This window comes from Triturus cristatus, chromosome 1_2 (genome assembly GCF_964204655.1).
Source record: "Triturus cristatus chromosome 1_2, aTriCri1.1, whole genome shotgun sequence".
NCBI classification, from domain to species: Eukaryota; Metazoa; Chordata; class Amphibia; order Caudata; family Salamandridae; genus Triturus; species Triturus cristatus.
In genome coordinates this window covers 786794667-786814219 of record NC_140580.1, presented here as the reverse complement: position 1 = coordinate 786814219, position 19553 = coordinate 786794667, and the positions used below count along the sequence as shown (strand labels likewise).

The 19553-nt window shown below is 41.8% G+C and overlaps 1 protein-coding gene across 3 annotated transcripts in view; it reads left to right on the top strand.

Moving 5' to 3' along the window:
- Nucleotides 1-19553, top strand: part of WRAP73 (WD repeat containing, antisense to TP73) — a 486503-nt gene that overhangs the window by 287330 nt on the left and 179620 nt on the right. For all 3 annotated transcript variants that reach the window (XM_085608852.1, XM_085608851.1, XM_085608850.1), the window contains 3 exons: nucleotides 12150-12284; nucleotides 12368-12445; nucleotides 14462-14567. In XM_085608852.1, the coding sequence (XP_085464978.1) occupies nucleotides 12150-12284; nucleotides 12368-12445; nucleotides 14462-14567 (319 nt within the window). The remainder of the gene's footprint in view (nucleotides 1-12149; nucleotides 12285-12367; nucleotides 12446-14461; nucleotides 14568-19553) is intronic.

The following is a 19553-nucleotide window of genomic DNA, read 5'->3' as shown; positions in this document are numbered from 1 at the left end:
TCATGCTCTTAATATGTGAATTGTGGTACCCAGTATAGTCTAGCTTGACAAAAGGTGACCAAGGATGGCCATTATTATGCTATTGGCACTATTATGCCATGCACTGACACAATTGCACCAAAGATAAAACCCTTGACTTTACGTGGCTTCCGAGAAACAGCACTGTTTATTCGGGAAGGGCACAATATCAGACAGACACACACATAAATAAATGCAGATAAGGCTCTTAATTTTCTCTACCCTGGATCCATAACCTGCTCTTATCACCTCCTGGGCTAATCATGCTCCCAACTAACTAACATTTTCACTCTGGTACCTGCAGTCACACAGTTTGATTGGCCAGCACTGGTAACTGCTGGCACTCTTCTTTGTTGGTGCATTGTTTGCACATGTGGTGCAACTGATAGACCAGTACATATAACATGGTCAATCTCGTTGTGACTTAGTTAGATTTAAAGTGGATACATATGGTCATTTGGCAGACCCCATAAGCCAACACAGTGCATGTTTGAGTGTTATCATAAGACCCTGTCATTGATTTGGCTGGTCGTCACTCTAACGGTCTTGAAATGAGCATTACTGCTTTGTTTAATGTGCACAGACTGAGATTGGCTTAGCTTCGCCTCTGAGAGCTACTTTGAGGGTGCTGGCGAGCTACCAGTAGCTCCCGAGCTACTCGTTGGAGACCCCTGCACCAGCCTTACGCATTCTATGTGATTTTTCGAAGAGATGTGCATACTTTGGGCATTAGTTCATATTAGATCTGTCAGTCTTTGGTGTGTTGTTCCCCTAAACCTTTTGTCTTATCCCTTCATGTTTGCTAAAGTTTTCTTTTGTTGGCTTTAGGACTCTGTGCACTCCACCACTGCTAACCCATGCTAAAGCGCTTCTACTCACTCCTTTAAACATGGCAACATTGGCTTACACCCAATTGACGCATTTAATTTACTTATAAATCCATAGTAAAGTGGTACTACATGTATACTGGACCTATAGATTAAATGCTGCTAGTGGGTCTGCAGGACGTATCCTTTCACTCACTTAAGTAGCCCTTTAAAACATGACTCGGGTATGTTATTGAAGCCTGTTTGCAGTTTCTAAACTGCCAATTCGAGCTGGCCTAAACCTTCCTTTTTGTTACATATAATTCAGCCCTAGGGTAGGCCCTCAACAGCCCATTGAGCAGGGTGCATCATATCTAAAAGTGAGGATGTGTTTTTAAGTTTTAAGTGTCCTGATAATGAAAAACGCCCAAATTTATTTTTCACTACTATAAGGCCTAGCTTTCCTTTTGGATAACATTGAGTTCCCTCATCTGCCATGCTCATGATGGAATGGTTCCGTCATGAGCACAAAATCAAGTGTGCTCATGATGGAACCATTTTTTCGTCATGAGCACATTTAAAAAAAAATCCTCTGCTGTAAACAGAGGGATTTCCCTTTTTTTTTTTTGATTTGGGAGGTGGGGAAGACAAAAGTATGTTTCGGTTTTTCATTGCAATGACGATCACGTGCATGGCACACTGCCGTCATTACAATGAAAACAAAACAAACTTTGTTCCAGTTTCACAGTTTTGATGCTTGTGGGGCTATCTCAGCCCCCTGAGCTCTGAAAAACATGAGAGATGTATTGTTGGAAAGAGAAGAAACTCCCCTTTCCAATGGTACCCTTCCCTAGTGGATCCCTGCTTGGGGATCACCCCAAGCAGGGATCCACCCACAAGCCAACAGGGAGGGGGGAGCGGCCCCTTAAATTTAGCTGAAAAAAACACATCTTCCACATATTTATGTGTGGAATCACAGTGCCGGCACAAATGTCCTACCCCACAGCGTTCCCCCTCAGTCTCCCGAGTAAAATGATACCGCACTTGTGTGGGTGGGGCAAGGGCCTGTGACTGAGAAGAGCCAAAAACATAGGGATTAAGGGTATAGCACCGAGAATTATAAAAAAAAAAATACTCTTTTAGCCAATTCTGCATTGGACACCCACACAAGTGAGGTATCATTTTACTCGGGAGACTGAGGGGAACGCTCTGGGGTAGGACATTTGTGCCGGCACTGTGATTCCACACAAATATGTGGAAAATCATTTTTTTTTTTTTAAAGCTAAATTTGACGTTTGTAGGAGATTCTGGGTAGGAAGACGTTGGGGGATCCATGCAAGGCATACCTTGCTGAACTCTCCCGGGTGTCTAGTTTTCACAAATGTGTGGGTTTGATAGTTAGCCAAGGTGGCCGCTGATCCCAGGTGACACCCCCCGCCCCCCTTGCAAAACCAGGTTGTTTTGTGATGGGTAATTTTGCCTGTCGCGGGTACGTGACCCACCCACGCAAGTGAGTTCACATTTTTATCGGGAGACCTGGTGGAACGCTGGGTGGTAGGAATTTATGGAGATTCCAGAACTTTCCCACACACAAATTTGAGAAAAATGTGATTTTCTTCAGCTAAAATTGAGGTTTACAGGAGATTCTGGGTAGGAAAATGTTGGGGGGGGGGGGGGGGGGTCCACCAAGCCATACCTCTCTGGACTCCCCCAGGTGTCTAGTTTTCAGAAATGTGTGGGTGTGGTAGGTTTCCCAAGATGGCCGCCGAGCCCGGTGCCAAAAACCCAGGTGACCCCACTTGCAAAACCAGGTTGTTTTGTGATGGGTAATTTTGATGTCTCCTCATTATGTTTTGGGCCCTTGCCTGTCACGGGTACTTGACCCACCCACCCGAGTGAGGTACTATTTTTCCCGGAAGACTTTGGGGAATGCGAGGTGGGTGGAATTTTGTGGATCGACACAGATTTCAGAACTTTCCGCCACAGAAATGTGAGGATAATTTTTATTTTTTATTTTTTTTTTACAAAGTTTGAGGTTTGCAAGGGATTCTGGATAACAGAACCTGGTGAGAGCCAGACAAGTCACCCCATCCTGGTTTCCCTTGGCTGTCTAGTTTCAAAAAAATTTATAGGTTTGCTAGGTTTCCCAAGGTGCCGGAAGAGCTAGGGTTCAAAATCTACAGCTAGGCACTTTGCAAAACAAGGGTCGGTTTTCACTGTGAAAATGTGGTGTGTCCATGTTGCATTTTGGGATGTTTCCTTTCGCGGGCACAAGGCCTACCCACACAAGTGAGGTACCATTTTTCTCGGGAGACTTAGGGTAACACAGGATTGTAGAGCAACTGTTATTACCTATTGACTTTCGATGCATTTCTGCCTTCCAAATAAAAGACAATGTGTAAAAAAGAAGTCACTTTGAAAAATGTCCTATAATTCTCGTGCTAGTATGGGTACTCACAATTTTGGAAATGTGCAAATAGCTACTGTTTCTAAACTCTATATTTTGTTCCAATTTCAGAAATACGTAGGTGTCTTTCATCCCGATTTTTCACTATATATATTTCCCCAAATTAACTGCTATATACCCCGTACATAAAAAAAAAAATTGCAAGACGCTGCTCAGTTATTGGCTCTGGGTTCGTCGGGTTTTGGTGAATCTACAAGTCCTATATATCCCCCCAACCAGACAGGTCCAGCGGATATAACGGAATATTGCTTTCAAACATCTGTCATAATTAGAAGTTACAGGTGAAAACATTGGCACAAATGGCTGTTTTCTTCAACTCGTTTACAATCTTTCCTATTTTCAACCGTTAGTTTCTATAAAGAAACCTTCAAGGATCTACACAAATGACCCCTTGCTGGATTCAGACTTCTGTCTACTTTTCTAAAATGTTTAGCTTTCCAGGATCCATTATTGCTTTCATACCCATTTCTACCATTAAGTGGAAGAAGGTTGAAAGCACAAAAAATAGCAAAAAAGGCTATGTCCCAGTAAAATGCCAAAACTATGTAAAAAACTTTGGTTTTCTGACAAAAGTCTGTCAGTCCCTAAAAGATGGGAAAATTGTGATTTCAGCCCCACAAGCCCTTTGTTGATACCATTTGCAGGGCAAAAAACGGACGCTTTCATTTTCTGCACGTTTTTCCCATTTAAAAAAACAAAACCAATGTAGCTGTGTTTTGGCTAATTTCTGGGTGCCCTCCAGGGGAATCCACAAATCCTGGGTACCTTTAGAATGCCCATGATGTTGGAAGAAAAGGACGCAAGTTTGGCGTGGTTATCTTATGTGGTCAAAACGTTACAGGGGCCTAAGCGCAAACTACCCCAAATAGCCAAAAAAGGCTTAGCACAGGGTTGGGGGAAAGGCCTAGCAGCGAAGGGGTTAATAAGTGCTAACATTTGATTGGGAACAGGTAGATATATCATGTTTGGTCTCAATTGTAATTTAAAATCTTCTTAATTGATAAAGTCGGATTTTAAGTCTCAATTCTAAAAATGTCCCTTTTAGAAAGTTGGCATTTTCTTGTCCTAACCATTTAGCGCCTACAGCCTGTGTCCTGGGTCACATGACAGGTTGTAGTTGGCCTTTGTTTATTCCTCCTAGACAGTGAGACAAAAGGGGACTGGGTGAGGCGGAGCTGTTCCCTGCCCCACTGACATTTCAAAGGACTGCCTCCATCACACTCACAAAGGGACTTGACACCAGCCTATTGTCACGTTGGACCACTTGGAGTCTGGGCAGGGAAAGTAAAGACATTTTCAGAACCAAACGGGTGGTGAGGGGGATAGCCTAGAAGTTTTTCCCACTTCAAAGACTGGGACCAGCTATAAATATTGGACCCTCAACCAACTTTTGAGTAGACTCCTGGACCTGCGGCGGACCCCTAGAAGGACTGGCTTGTGCCCTCCAAGGACTGCACTGCTTCTTTGGACCTGCCTTGCTGCCTCATCCCAAGACTACCAGAATGACTTCTTGGCTAGTTGGATGGCCTCCTGTTCTGAACTGCAGGGACACTACAAGATTCAACAAGCTTGAAGCCTGCACCTGTCCCCTGCCTGAGGTCCAGAGTCCTGCCCTCCAAGTGATGCCCAATCAGTCCTAGACCCTTGGAAGTGGTGCTAAAGGTGCCCAAATAACCAAAACCTGACATTGTGGACTTGGGACTTAAAACTTTTGCACTAAAAGTTTCCTGAGAACTAACAGGAGACTGGGCCAAACTGCTTGCCGATCAATCTCAGGTGCATCACCGGTCGGCTCAACTTTGAAGTAGCTCCCGCTTTGTTCTTATCCGCAGTAGCAAATCCTGTTCAACAGAATCTCTCAGTAAGGGAATCCAGACACCTGGAGCCCTCGTTAGCTACAGCCTTTGGCTTCGTCCTACTGGGTATTTTCGACTTCCAAAAAAGTGACAAAGTACGAACATGGAAATCTTCACTGTGACTTCACTCTGCAGCTTCTTGACATTGCCGGCAGCTTTGCCCCACTGAACCTAACCTTCTTAGGGGACTTTGTCTTGAAAATTCTTCTAAGTACAAAGGAAGCCAAGACCGGGCATAATCCACCTTATGTATTCGAACCGTCCTCCATTGCTGTTGGCCAGAAATGTTTGCGTTGTTGTGATTTAATGCCACTACTTGCCTGTGATTTACGCTTTGATCCTTTAGAACCCTTTTTTTCACTAAAACTTTAAAAATTCAAAACTTTGGTTCCACTGATTGGATGTAATTTGTTTTAGTGTGAAACTATTTATTAAATGTCACTCTATTTTTCTAAATTTGTGAGGGCTATTTCATGTGTTGTCTTGCCACTTTATTACGGTTTGTGCTGGTTAAATACCTAACACGGTGTCTCTTAGTTAAGCCTGCTTTTGTTCCGAGCTACCAGAGGGTTAAACATAGATTAATTTGGTGAATTTTGTGGTTCACCCTGACCGGGATTGTTATTGCTTACCAAGGGTCTTCATCCCGTAATCAAAATTTCTTGCAGTCACATACGTGTAAACATTCAAAGCTACTTCCACTGTAGTACAGTGGGGGGCTATTGGAAGGTGGGATATTTGGAGTGGAATGTGGGCACCTAATTCCAGCAACAAGGTCACCAACACGGTACTGAGTCCTAAATAGGGTCTCTATAAATTTGTGCTTTGCTCAACCCTTGGTAGCTGACACAGAGCAATAACTTAGGAGACAGGCTTGTAATATATTTAAAAACGCCAATACTGTGAATGAGTAAGACACAAAACACAATAAAAATCCTACACCAATTAATAAACATATACAATATTTTATCTTTAAAATGACATCAAAATCATGAAAATCCAATGTAGGGAACTGGAGATATTAATTTTTAAAGAATAAACACTTTCTAGTGCTTAGAAACCAATAGTGCCACTTCTGAACAACTGGTTACGCTTGACCGGGACAAAGTCAGAGTTTGAGGCAGACTGCGATGGAGCCCTGCTCGGATACCCCACGTGGTAGACCTAGGTCAAAATGTTACCTTCAGACATAGAAACATTTATGGAGTTTTTCCTCCAGGGGCCTTCGCTGCTATCAACCAGTCCACATCCGGTGAGGGTTCGCCAGCTTGACTTTCATGGAGCTCCCTTGTAAACTCTGGAAGTCAGATCTCTAGAGCTCTTCAGTGTGACAAACCTGGAATCTGGGCTGGGTCGCTGCTGAAGGTGGCCAGCTTGGCCCTCGCGTTGGGTCGGTCACCTCCTGGAGCTTTTTCCAAAAAGTTTCCGAAACGTCTGGAGGTCCTTCCAGAAGGTCTCCTGGTGGGGTTCAAGTGTCGGAAACACAAATCCAAGGGTCTGGAATCTTGTAGATGGTCCTTGGCAGGCCTGGGCTTCACTTCCCACAATGCACTTGGTCAACCCCTTAAAGCTCCACTGGACGCACTCCAGGAGGGGTACTCTGGCTGGAGAAGGGCCATGTAAGCTCTGTTAACCTGTAGCTGCAGGAGTCCATTCCTTACTCCTCCTTAAAGCCCTCAGAGCTGTAGTCCCAGATAGTGCAGCATGTGCAGTCTTCACTAGGCAGGCACTTGGGTGCTGATCAGGATTCCAGCAGGACTGTCCTCCTTTGTTGTAGTTTCAGGCAGCAGAACTGAGATGTTCTGCACCTCACATATTTATCCAGTGTTCTCTGGTGACAAGCAGGGGTGCACCCCTGTCCAATGAGGTGCAAGGCAACACACCCAAAGCAAGGCAACTTCCTCAAGTGTGGCATAGTCTTTTCGTATAGAGCATTATTCTCTCAAAATCCATCATGGCTAAAATTTCAGTAGAGCAGCAAGAGCTAACTAAACCAAACTCTGAGTATGACTTATTTCCATAAACTCCCCCCACTCACATCTGTGAATTCCTTCCTAAAGCCTCCCTTCTAGCACGAAGAGGGGGTGGCCCTGGCTGACAGGCTTGCTTGACCTGTTCTTGCTTTGAATGTGATGCTTTATTGCCCAACCCCCTGCTCTGGCATTCCTGTGCCCCACAGAGCTCTCCATCAGGCAGCATCTGCCCAGCCAGTCCACTTATAACCGAAGCAAGGCAGCCTGGCTAATCTCCTCATGCCTGACCAATCAGGGAAGACTGCTAGAGGCTAGATTTAAGTTTACAGAAAAGAAAGTTTTATAACTTGTTTTCTGTACAAGTTGTGATAAATTCAACAATGCCAATTTGCTGGATTTATCAGTACCATTCTGTTCAGTCTTTTAATGATAGTTTTGCACTCTCCTAGCAATAGTTATGTGTCCATAACATATTGCCATATTAGCCTATGAGGCCAACTATCTTCAAGGGCAAACAATGAAATGTACAATTTCTTCCTCACCAGGGTTTATAAAACCTCCTATATAGAGTTAGAGTCCCTGCTCATAATTACAGGACCATCCACCCTGGAACACCCGGGGGGTCCCAACGGGCAAACACGAATTTGATTATTATTTCATAGTACCCATAGCATCAAAGTCGAATTTTAGAGAAAAATCAAACGGTCATCTTTCACTCACCAGGGTGTATAAAACCTCTTTTATAGGGACCCTACTTATAGTTACATGGCCCCCCACCTCTGGAAACCTAGGGGAGACCTTGTTGGTACCCACAATGTAAAAATAAGGTAGATTATCACTTTTAAAGGGCCCATACCGCCAAAGTAGTTTGCAGTACATTTTACTTTTAAAAGCAGTGCTGCAACACCTGGTTACTTTTAAAATGATCTCAGGCTCTCAGCAGTGCACAGATGCAAGTGCAGGAAAGGCTGCTGGCCTCTAAACTGCCATGCCCTATTATATACTAAGCATTTATGGGTAGTTTTCATCATCTGGTCCTGTTATCTACTAGGGACTTATAGGGTAGGTCATGTGAATAATAAGTGTACCTCAATGTATATGTTTGTGTTTAACATAGCACTGGCCCTGGCCCTGGGCTTGACTAGCAGAGCCCAGGACACAGTCAGAGTCTGCTACCACCAGTTCCATTCAGCACCAAACAAATGGGGCTGAGCAGGACAAAAAGGGTGACTTTCTTACATGGACAGACATCAAACCTTTCACACTCAGTCTACTAATGTCAGTGAAAATGGCTGTCTGGCAACCCTATTCTCATAATTGAATATTTAATCAGTTTGATGTGGGTGCATAAGAATGTGACAACAGGCTACATGTTGATAGTTGAGTTGAATTTGGTTTCAGTGGTGGATATTCTTGTTAGAATGTGCACACACAAAGAATAAAAAGTCAGAAATATGTGTTAGATGAACTCTGTTGATTAACCATTTTAAAAGCTCTTTCCAACAGCCTTCTAGATATAGTAATCAGACCGATTTGTGTTCTATCCCAAATAACCACTGCGCTATGGTTCCCTCACTAGTGATAGTGAGTTTTACAAATGCGCATAACATGACTGCAGACTTGATCTTGAGATCCCCTTTCTGAAAGGCTAGAAATTCAATTTGTGTGGGTTGTCAGTGTTTGAAGCAACTACATAAGTGTTCATTTAAATGAGTTTTCTTTAAGTCGTCTGTTTGAACCTTAAATGTATTGCATCAATAATGGGGTTCCTAAAATAAATGCTGAGATTTGCAATCATTGTGTTTCTGATTCCATATTCCTTGCTAGTACAAGCTTACAATATGGTCATTTTTCTGTAAAACGACAAGACCCAACTTTGTGGTCCACTCTGATGCAGTCCTAATCTGTCAAGTAGTTTGCCGAGTTTGTTCATTCCAAGCCAAGTTATTACTGGACATAACATATGCCAGTTGAAAACGTATGATATTAACTCAGTTGCCAGTGCTGTTTCAAAATATTTAGGCCCTCATTCTAGGTTTGTGTGGAACACTGGGAGTTAAATCAACCAGAAAAGTACCAATACACCTCCCCTTGCAGTTTTAACCCCCATGCAATTTTACCTAACGATTCTTCGCTCTGCTAGCCTAAATGTGGGATAATATAGTCTGGTTTATTGCTTTCTAAAACAGCATGGTTTCCCATGTTCAGACCACCGCCCCCATAAATACCTTCCGGTAATGCCTGGAGTAATTTGCACAGGGAAAAATTATGGGTTAAGTGAAATTACAGCAGTTTGGCTAAAAACTGTGTGCGCCCAGTCCGAAAATTGCCTTGACACTCAGAATGTTGCAGATAGCTTCTTACCAGTTTTTGCATGTGTGTGGTTGGATTTTCTCCATCTAAAACGGTTGCAGAAGTGTGTGTGTGTTCGTGTGTGTGTTCGTGTTCTCCTCGCTGCATATACCTCCTTGATGGATAGTAACAAGCACAGACCACAGTTTGAGTGCGTGAGTTCTTTATTGAAGTTTGTCCGCCATAACACATTTCAGCCGTTCTCAGTCTTGATCACATGACAATGCTGTGCTCTATGATCGGCTCTTTTTAAAGTGACAAGTGCATTACAATTCATAAATATAGTCCACAGACTTAGAATGTACTTGGCAGGTCATAGTAACTGTATAAATCCTGAATTTAGTGCATTTTGCACATGACCCAAGTGCATACCTGACATTTATGAAATATAAATATTCAAGGTAATTTGTTAAAATTGCTACAAATTAAAGTGCAATGCCATTCTTATCTTGTTTATCCATATTCAACTAACATTAAGTGCAAATAACAAATATAGAATTAATTGACTTTGTGCAAGCAAATCCATCCCAAGCCTGGGTTTGCTAAAAGTGCAAAATGCATAAAAGTGCTTATTTCCCAAACATATTATCTATAGCAGCAGCAGAGTATAATATGTTCACTTCACAAATCAACAAGGTATACACATTTTTCCTTTCAGAATCTCATATCTGTACAGTTTTTCATAAAGTGCATATAATAAATTCATATTCCGGTTTCATAATAACTAAAGTGCAATATTTCCAGATAAAAAACAGTTGATCTAATAGTTATTACAGTACTGTACATGTTATAAAACCTGTGATGTATTGCCAATAAAAAGTGCGATCACCTGTTACTACTTATCTTTATCCCAATGTCTAAATATGGTCATAGGTAAGTATGAAGATCTTCACTCGTGTTTAAACCTCCCGGAATTTTTGTATCTAACTCTAAAATATACCGTGTTTCCAATCGCCCAAGTATTTCCCTCAATTTCCTCCTCTTTTATGTGTAAAGACAGCATCTATTAAAAAGTATTTTAAGTGCTTAAGGTCACTGTTGTGGGTTTCTCTAAAATGTCTTGCTACAGAGTAGCTAGAATCTTGGTTAACTATAGCCCTGGTGTGTTGAAGTATTCTTTTGTGTGCTTACAATTTGGTGCTTCCTACATACTGTAGTCCACATGTACATTCCAGTATGTAGATGACATGGTCTGTTTTACACGTGAGATGTGTATCAACTGTGTGCACCTTGTCACTGAATGATGTTTGATATGTGGTTTTGTTGATACCATATCTACAGGCTTTGCATGTCGCACACTTTAAAAAAAACCTTCCTTGCCGCAAGCCAATTCCCGCTTGTATATCTTCTGGACTACTCTTCACTAGGGCATTACTCATGGATGCTGTCTTTCTGAAGGAGATGGATGGTGTTTTCGGGAGGTGGTGGCCTATCACTGGATCATCTAAAACAATAGGCCAATTGCATTTTATAATGCCTCTTAACTGTTTCTCTTGTTTTGTCTATGTTAAAATCAGTCTGGTAGGTTCATTTTCCTGGTTGGTTTGTTTATCCTTGTCCAAGCTCGCCTCTTTTGTATTTCTCACTAATATATATCTATATAACAACACAATCCTGCTCCACCACTTGACGGCGAAACAGGTGCAGACCACAACGTATTCCAGCAAGTGTCTTTTATTCTTTCAGCAGTGCAAATCCAATTTTGCAAAAAAATTCATGAGTAAGTGCTCAGCATGACGCGTTTCGACCTTACGGTCTTGATCACATCACACGCCCTAAACCTAACTTTGCTTTAGTAGTGCTTACCCCCATTGCAAGTCCTGCCTTACTATAATGGACATGGCAAACAGACTCCTTAATGTTAATCCTGGGCGAGTGCCCAAACAATGTAAACAATAGTACTCTGGTTAAAAACATTTATAAAACCAGTAATATCATAATACATGAATCGCAGATGGAAACAACTGAATAAAATTAGGGTAAAAGCAATTATCTAATACATGGTATTGCAAAATATAAACCAAGTGGTAACATGCTAATCCCTTAATAAAAGACAGTATAAACATAAAAATTGTTTGTTTTCTATATGTGGTGACAAAAAACAAGTCCATGTTGAAACCATTTATATACACAAACAGGACTTGTTCCCCAAATAAAGTGCAATTATAAAGTGCTAATGCAAAAATATGTGCAAAAGGAAATATAAAGTGAATTGTGCAATTAAATTAATAGCTCGGCTATATATATAGAGGGACTGTGAAGAAGTGCTACTGCGATTGGTTGACTCTGCTGGGCTCCCACCAATGGGAGTAAAATTGATAATTTGAAAGGCAACAGGGAGAAGTTTCAGGTGTTTGGCATTTGATAAAGGGACCCAACCCGAAACGCGTCATGCCCTCCATGCAGCAACAAAGTGTTCTCCAAAGGCTCCCCGTTGTGTCCCTCTGGTTCTTTTCTCTCGCGGGAGAGGAATCTTTGGTGGATATATATATATATATATATATATATATATATATATATATATATATATATATATATATATATATATATATATATATATATATATATATATATATATATATATATATATTTTCTTCTGGAACAATATTCTGATGAGACAGCTGAAGTTATTATTTTTCTGCTTTCTTACTTTTTAATTTAAAGCTTTGTTTTACAGTATAAGATTTTGCTTTACTCACTGGATGGTCGGCTGCTATCAACCTTTTGTGCCTATGAATGGTCTCTTGGTATCAAGTCTGTCACCTGGAGCCCCAGCGGTCAGTTCTTAGCGATTGGCAGCTATGATGAAAAGGTAAGCAATGTTTGGCGTAGTGGAAATCTGTCTTGAGAAATGAAACATTTGTGTCGCTGCTTAAATTTGTTTATTTATACCAGGTGAGAATTCTGAATCATGTGACGTGGAAGCCAATCACAGAACTTGACCATCCATCATCAATCGTTAACCCAAAGATAGTGAGTAAAGAATTACTTCAATCTTTTCCTACAAGTAGTCGTTCTTAGCTTTTTTGTTTGTACTTATGCTATTACTTTTAACTCATGGTGAGGTTGGCAGTATAAATAAGGTATTAAGTGGGGGGTCACACTAGAAGTATGCCTTTTTTTAGTTTTTCACTGGAATTACGTGGTCTAGACAGTTCAGCATATCCTTAGACAGTTCAGCATATCCTTGGACAGTTGTGTAACATTATTAGCCCAAGATGTTATATGCAACATCTGCCTGAAAATGAGTATGCTTATCATAAACATTAACCAGGTTTCAAACATGTAATTATTTGCAGATTTATGTAGCATGTACAAGGCCAATGCCATACATCTCAGTGCTCCACAACATGGTGCCATCGAAGACCATATACAAATGGCAAACAATAGACCATCTGCTTTGGCAAAGTGCACAAAGCTTGATAAATGCAATAAGCGAGTCAATCCACACAAGTGTTTCTAAATCGAGTAACTTCCTAGCATAAAACGGAAGCAATGCATTAGTCCTCTCTAGACAAGCTAAATCTCTCCTCTGTCTTTGTGAGAAACCTAGGAATATCTGCTTAAATGCAGAATAATAAAACTTGGTGTGTGTTTGAGATTGCACTGCCCAACCTTTGCATTTGATCAAAGAGTCTTCTCATGCCTTTATTTAGCTGCTCTTCCCTTTTGCTTTTCCCTCTTCAAACTTCCTTGTCAACACCAGGACCAAACCCATGATATAGGAAGTTTAAGTGACTGTATTACACGGACTGTAATTTGCAACATGAAATGTCAGTTAGAAAAGTGTTAGTTTAAAAAGGTGATAAAACATTGATCTCTGACAGTTAAAAAACATCCGGATATTTAAAATGTTGTTTCATTGTGTATACAAATGTAAAATATGGATTTCTTGCACAAATACATTCAGGTTGACCAAAACTAAAAGTAATGATAAGCTCCCAGCTAAAAAATGGAGGAACCTTTCTGCAAATCGCCCTATTGGGAACTTTGAAGCTATCACAATATAAGACACAAACTTTTAACTCCAGTCCAATAAACTGCCTACTGATAACAGCAGTATTTATCATTAAAACCGAGTGAAAAAAGTTCAAAGAAGTTAAACAAAGTCAGTTTTAGGTTACATTTAAGTAAGCCCTTTCCAGAGAAGTTCACACATTTTGTAAAATAGGTACAAACAAGAAATAAATCAGAGACTTTGCCATGACCTCCATGGTACATCTGGAAAACAAAATGGAGGACTTCGAAAATTTAGCGGAGGTAGCTATAGATCTCTTTCTGGGAGTCCAACTTTCTCTAGCCTTACTGAAAGATTACTTTCATCCAGAGGTGCTTAAGTACTAACTATACAAATGGACATACAGAACATGGTCAGAATTACTGTGTAGGGGAATGGAAACTCATGACTTGGCCTTAGGCCAGAGAAGGACTCTCGGAGGTGTATCCTTTGAGGCAGCTTTTGTAGCAGTTGAGTCCTCGGAAGGACATATAGACTGTCACAGTTCAGGGTTCCCTGGATTGTAGTATGGAAAAAACAATTTATGTATCTCTGTATATCGCAAGTCTTTTATTTCTAAGCACTATAAATAACTTTTGTTACCATTATCCACTGTTCTAGTATTCATTTTACTGTCTTCAGATGGAAGTATGCGTCAAATTCGAACCACATAGCTCAGCGGTGCCAATTTAACTAAAAAAGCTGCAGTTATCAGAATGCAAAGAATAAATCTGGCTGAATGGAATTGCACATGTTCGACATGGGACAGCTTTAGAGCGAAGTCAGAGGGAAGCACTTTTTCTTAAACAGTACCTATCCATTTTGGAATCCTAGCCTCGTTAGCTTGTTCCTCACATTTTGCAGGGATGTTTAGAATGTTTTCAGATACTGTGCCATATTTTAATACATCTTGATTTTGTCAGAATTGCAGCTCGGTTTGTAAACATTCATCAGTGTATCAATATTTTTAAAGCTCATCATTTATCTTGTAGGTTGTGTATAAAGAAGTGGAGGTATGTCCAAATGCTGGGATAGATGACCGCACGTTCCCTCCAACGTTACCGTGTACCACCAGCTTGTTCAGCACACAGAGTAAATGTATGGAATCATTTAATTCAAAGTGGTCATTGGGTAATATGCTTGTTATTTAGAAAGATTATCGCATTCAGAAATCTTCACACGATGCCTCCCCCTTTCAGTCGTAGATCAGAGAGTCATCAGGGAATCAGACAGAATCTGTATGTTCGTGAATTCTCACTTGGATACTTTGTGTTTTTGGACTCTGATCCAAAATACAATTTGCAGAGAACCTCATAATAAAAAGGCGTTGTAAATGTGTTAGCCGGTGTGCAGTATTTTAGCAAATTTTTGTATTGATTTGAAAACATCTAGTTTCATACTTGTAATAAGGATGCCCTTTCTTTTATTTCTTGCACCTACAACCTGCGAAGTGTTGCATCTCTTTACATTTCATTGTATTCAGCTATACATCATGATAGGAAGGAGATATATGTGCACTGTGTACTCCGCTCTGGAAAGGTTGCAGGAAGTTGCCAGAATGTGTGTGAAATGCAAGATTTTAACAATGTTGGTACTCACCACTGAAAAATGCCTACAAATTTCTGGGATCTTTTTGTACTGTAACTGAAAGCTTTGCTGTGGATTGAAGATCACATTGTCTTACAGCGTTCTCTACGAATTCACTATTACTCATTTCCATGTCAGGTAACTCTGAAATGTGTGTAAGCAAATCAAGGACTTCACAAGCTGCCCAACACTGAGCTGTATGATGCTTACTGGTGGCTGCTTCCTCCTGTAATCTGGCCTATGCAGCCATCTAGTGATAACCTTTATTGGTTATCTGAATGTTAGATAGAGCAGGGAAAATGCATTCTGCATCATAGAATCTTCATTGATGGTCATACACGCTGGAATGATCTCCTGCTGGCTGTGTGGGGTCCAGCAGCACTGTATAATAGATATGTTGGTCATATAATATAACACAGGGTGTGAAGAATCCATTTGTCGTTCAGTTGAAAAGCAGCTTATCAGAAGTGGATTGTTTTTTTTAGTTTTTTTTTTTTTAGACCAGTTCTTCCTGCCATAATTTTAAAAGTGCATTTTAATATCTTAGTGTGAAGGCTGTTTAAAATGAGAAAAGGTTATGAAAAAATGTAACTTCATTGTCTTCTAATGTAAAACAGAGTGAAAAAAGTGCTGTCCGTTTAAGAACTCCGGAAAGTCCCTCGAACCAAGATGCTTTTTACTGGCAGTATGCCTCCCTACTCAGTTCTTTCTTCCAGCTCCTTTGAGAAGGATCTGAGGGCATGTGTGAGAACTTAGATTGGTTTTTCTTCAAAATCCTAGTGCTGTAGACCAGTAGTGTCAGTCATCCTCAAGACTCTTCGGTCAAAAGCAGCTCCAAAACCCCTGCTTCCCATGGTTCAAGGCCTTTTGGACATAGCCCAAGAACATGTTTTAACACCTGCAACAGTACAATCGGCCACACATTGAAAAAAATATAAAGTCTCACAGCAAGATCTGGATTTTCAAAAAGTGACCCAGAACCGTAATATATAATTGTCTCTTGATTTCTAGACCAGCTAACCCTTGCGTAATTAATGAGCCCTTAAGGTCCAAGAGGTCAGTTATATGGTCTCAATATATCTTAAGATGGTGGAGGATCTGTACCCAGGTAAATTGGTGCGTCCTTGGCATCTCATGGGTATATTAGTAGGATCCTCACTCACAGGTGCCACCAGTGGCATGCTTCATCGGATCCTCACCCACTGCACCTAGTGTGAGTGGGTGGCCTCAATGAAGTTTGCAAGAGGAGCTCTTTGTCTAAGGGATAACAAGTGCAAGTTAAATTGGCTTTCAGGATCCTAAATCCTGTTTACTAGCAAGGTCCTTTGGTGAGAATAAAAGCAGTGAGATGTTTAGTTGGTATAATGACCCTCAACATCAATGGGTCAACATGTTTGAGTCTGTATCTAGTGCCACCAAGGGTCAATAGGTTTTCTTCAGGACCGGAAATGTACGCAATATCCCTACAATATATAGTTGGTAACTACCAATTCTGAGTAGTAGTTTATGCAAACATCATGAAGCATGCAAACATATGGACCAAAGTGGACCTTTTACTGTAATGGTCTCTGAAACAAAAAAGCTTAATTGTATTTCTGTTGGGGGTAATTCTGACCTCTTGATATTGTATTGTCATGCTCAGGCACACCTTGGTTGAAGTGTGTGACAGGGCATGCAGACACGTGAATTTACCCTCAAACGCCAGACATAACATGTATATGTGTGTATATATATGTATATACACACACACGTCAGAAAGGCAAATGAAAGCAAATCCTATTTGTAGATAGTGTTCAGCATGCACACGCAGGTGTATATTAGAAATAAAAAAATTCCTAAAATCTACATATCCTCTAAAGTTGGACTTCCTGAGTTAGTGGGTTGGGAGATCCCTGTAGTCGCATTCTGGGGAAATAAAAGTGATAGAAAGCCTTTTTAAAAGAATATATCTAGGATACATGGTCTCTGGTTGCCACCCCCCCACCCACACACACATTTACTTCATCAAGGGACTTCGTCCTTCCTTCTCCGATTCTCGCGGTGTCTGGGCAGGGCTGTATTTTTGCAAGATTCTGGAGGTAAATGCCAGGTGGTACATGACTGTGTCACGTAATCTGGGGTTTAATCGCATTGGTTTTGATGCCTAGTTAAGCGGAAGGCTGGGAAATGTAGTCCCGCCTCCCGTTTGTGCTCCAGTGGTATTGGAGGTGAGAAGTAAGGTGGCCATTCAGCTCTCCTATTGGTGAAGGGAAAGACACAAGGTCTAGGGAGGTAGGGAACTGTAGTTCAGTCACCCGGTTACAAAGGGCTAAATGTAGAAACTGGGGTTTTGTTGGGTATTGTAGGGAACCCACAGAAAGGAAATTGTTGAAATACACACTGGGGTGCATTAAAAACGTGCTCAACAATACTGAAAAAAGTGAACCTTCATTGTGAGGTTGGTGCAGTAAGTACTAACAAACAAGGTGATTAAAAAGACGCAAAAGGAAAGTGGTTTTGTTCTGATTTCTCAAAACTTCTTAATGGTTATACATGGGGTATTTTGTCCATTACAGTATATTCCACTGGGGGATATGATAGTTTAGTTTATTTTTTGTGCATGGATAGTTTGTAAATCCAACGCTGTTCCTTCTCAAGGAGGATATTCTCTAGGTTTCTTTTTTTTTTTTATCAATCTTTTTATTCAAAATAAAGAACATTGGTCATGTTATACAGGTCCGATTAGTTATCTCACAAGGTATACTTGCATCAGTGTGTACATACGTCAGTATATAATGTTCAAAATAGCAGGCGCTGTTACTTAACATACAGTCTGGTTTACGTTGAACAGTGGTCTTCTGGGGAAGAAACAACTGGTGGCTCGCAAATTCCCCCCCGGTATACATTCCACTTTGTCCAAATCAATAACCATTTTTTGGGGCTTCCCCGTGCAACATATACAGTTTTTTCCCGCACCATGCACCAATCCATATCATCTTTCCATTTCTTTAAGGTGGGAGGTGTAGCGGCCCCCCACAGCTGCGCTATGTTGCGCTTGGCCACTGTCTGCCCCAGTGCGACCCACAACCTCCCATGTATAGGCAAATCTGTGGGCACCCACACATTCAAAAGGCATCTCTTTGCTTCAGGCAACAAGGGCACCCCCCACACCACAGTCATTATTTTCAACACCCCCCTCCAGAAACTATGAATGACCGGGCACTCCCAGAGCACGTGTAGGAATGCGCCCTGCATTCCACAGCCCCTTCTGCAAAGCCCATCTGTACTACTCCCCATGTGGATCAATTGGGTCCCTGATAAGTAGACTCTGTGCAGAATCTTCAGCTGTATTAATTTCAATTTTGCAGAAATGGCCACCTCCCTGGGGGAAGCGAGTGCCTCCTGCCATTCCTCATCATCTACCTCCAAACCGTCTCTTACCCACTTCTCCCTGAGCGCTGCGAGGGGGTCTGGAGTGTGGTGGATGATCTTTTTGTACGTAAGTGAGATACATTTTTCGGGCAGGTGCCCGTCTAATAACCTGTCTTCGAGTGGGGATGCCTCGGGGAGCGTCGTACCGGCACATATGGCGGTCTGTAGGGCATGCCTGATTTGCGTATATCGAAAGTGTTCTGACGCCGCCATTTCATACGTCTGTTGAAGTGTGTCAAATGGCACCACACCCTCCCTCCCCCACAGGTCCCTAATGTGGGAGATGCCGATCAGGTCCCATTTTGCAAACCCTTTCGTACGTCCCAGTGTGCCTAGTCGCTCCGTATCCCACAGCGGGGTTGCTAGTGTAAGTTTATTGGCCCATCCCAGGGCTTTAGTTGCCACATGCCAGACCTGTACAGTGTGTTTGGTGGGGCCTGTGAGTGGAAACCTGTTTGGTCTAGAATACAAGGATCTCGTGAAGTCTCCCCCCGGAAGCAACCACCTATCCATTCCGTATGCCGGGTCGTCTCCGTTGCTATACTGGCATTGGTTTATTGCTGCCAGGTGTGCTGCCCAATAATACTTCCTAATGTCAGGGAGGGCTATACCTCCGTCATACCAGGCGATTGTGAGTTTGCCTAGTGCAATTCTGGGTCTACCGTCCCACAACAAGTCTCTCTGTAAGGATTCCACCTCCCTAAAGAACGCTGGCGGCACCGCATCTGGGTAGTTTTGAAGAGCATACAAGAATCGAGGCAGAGCCATCATTTTGAAGAGTGCTGCTCTCCCGAGTAAGGATATGGGCAACTCCTTCCAGACCTCCACGTCTCGCCTGAGCCTTTGCAAGGGGGGAATCAGGTTTTGGTCATATCGCTTCCTAACGTCAGTGGTTATAAATATCCCCAAGTAGCGGAAACCCTCGTCCGCAATCTGAATTGCGCAGCCTCTCGGGAGGGAGGGGGCCGCTCCGTGGAGCATGTAGATCAATGACTTGCTCCAGTTAATACGGAACCCTGAGTTTCTTCCGAAACTGGCGAAAATGTCTAGAATCACTCTGAGGGAACGGGCAGGTGAGGCCAGATA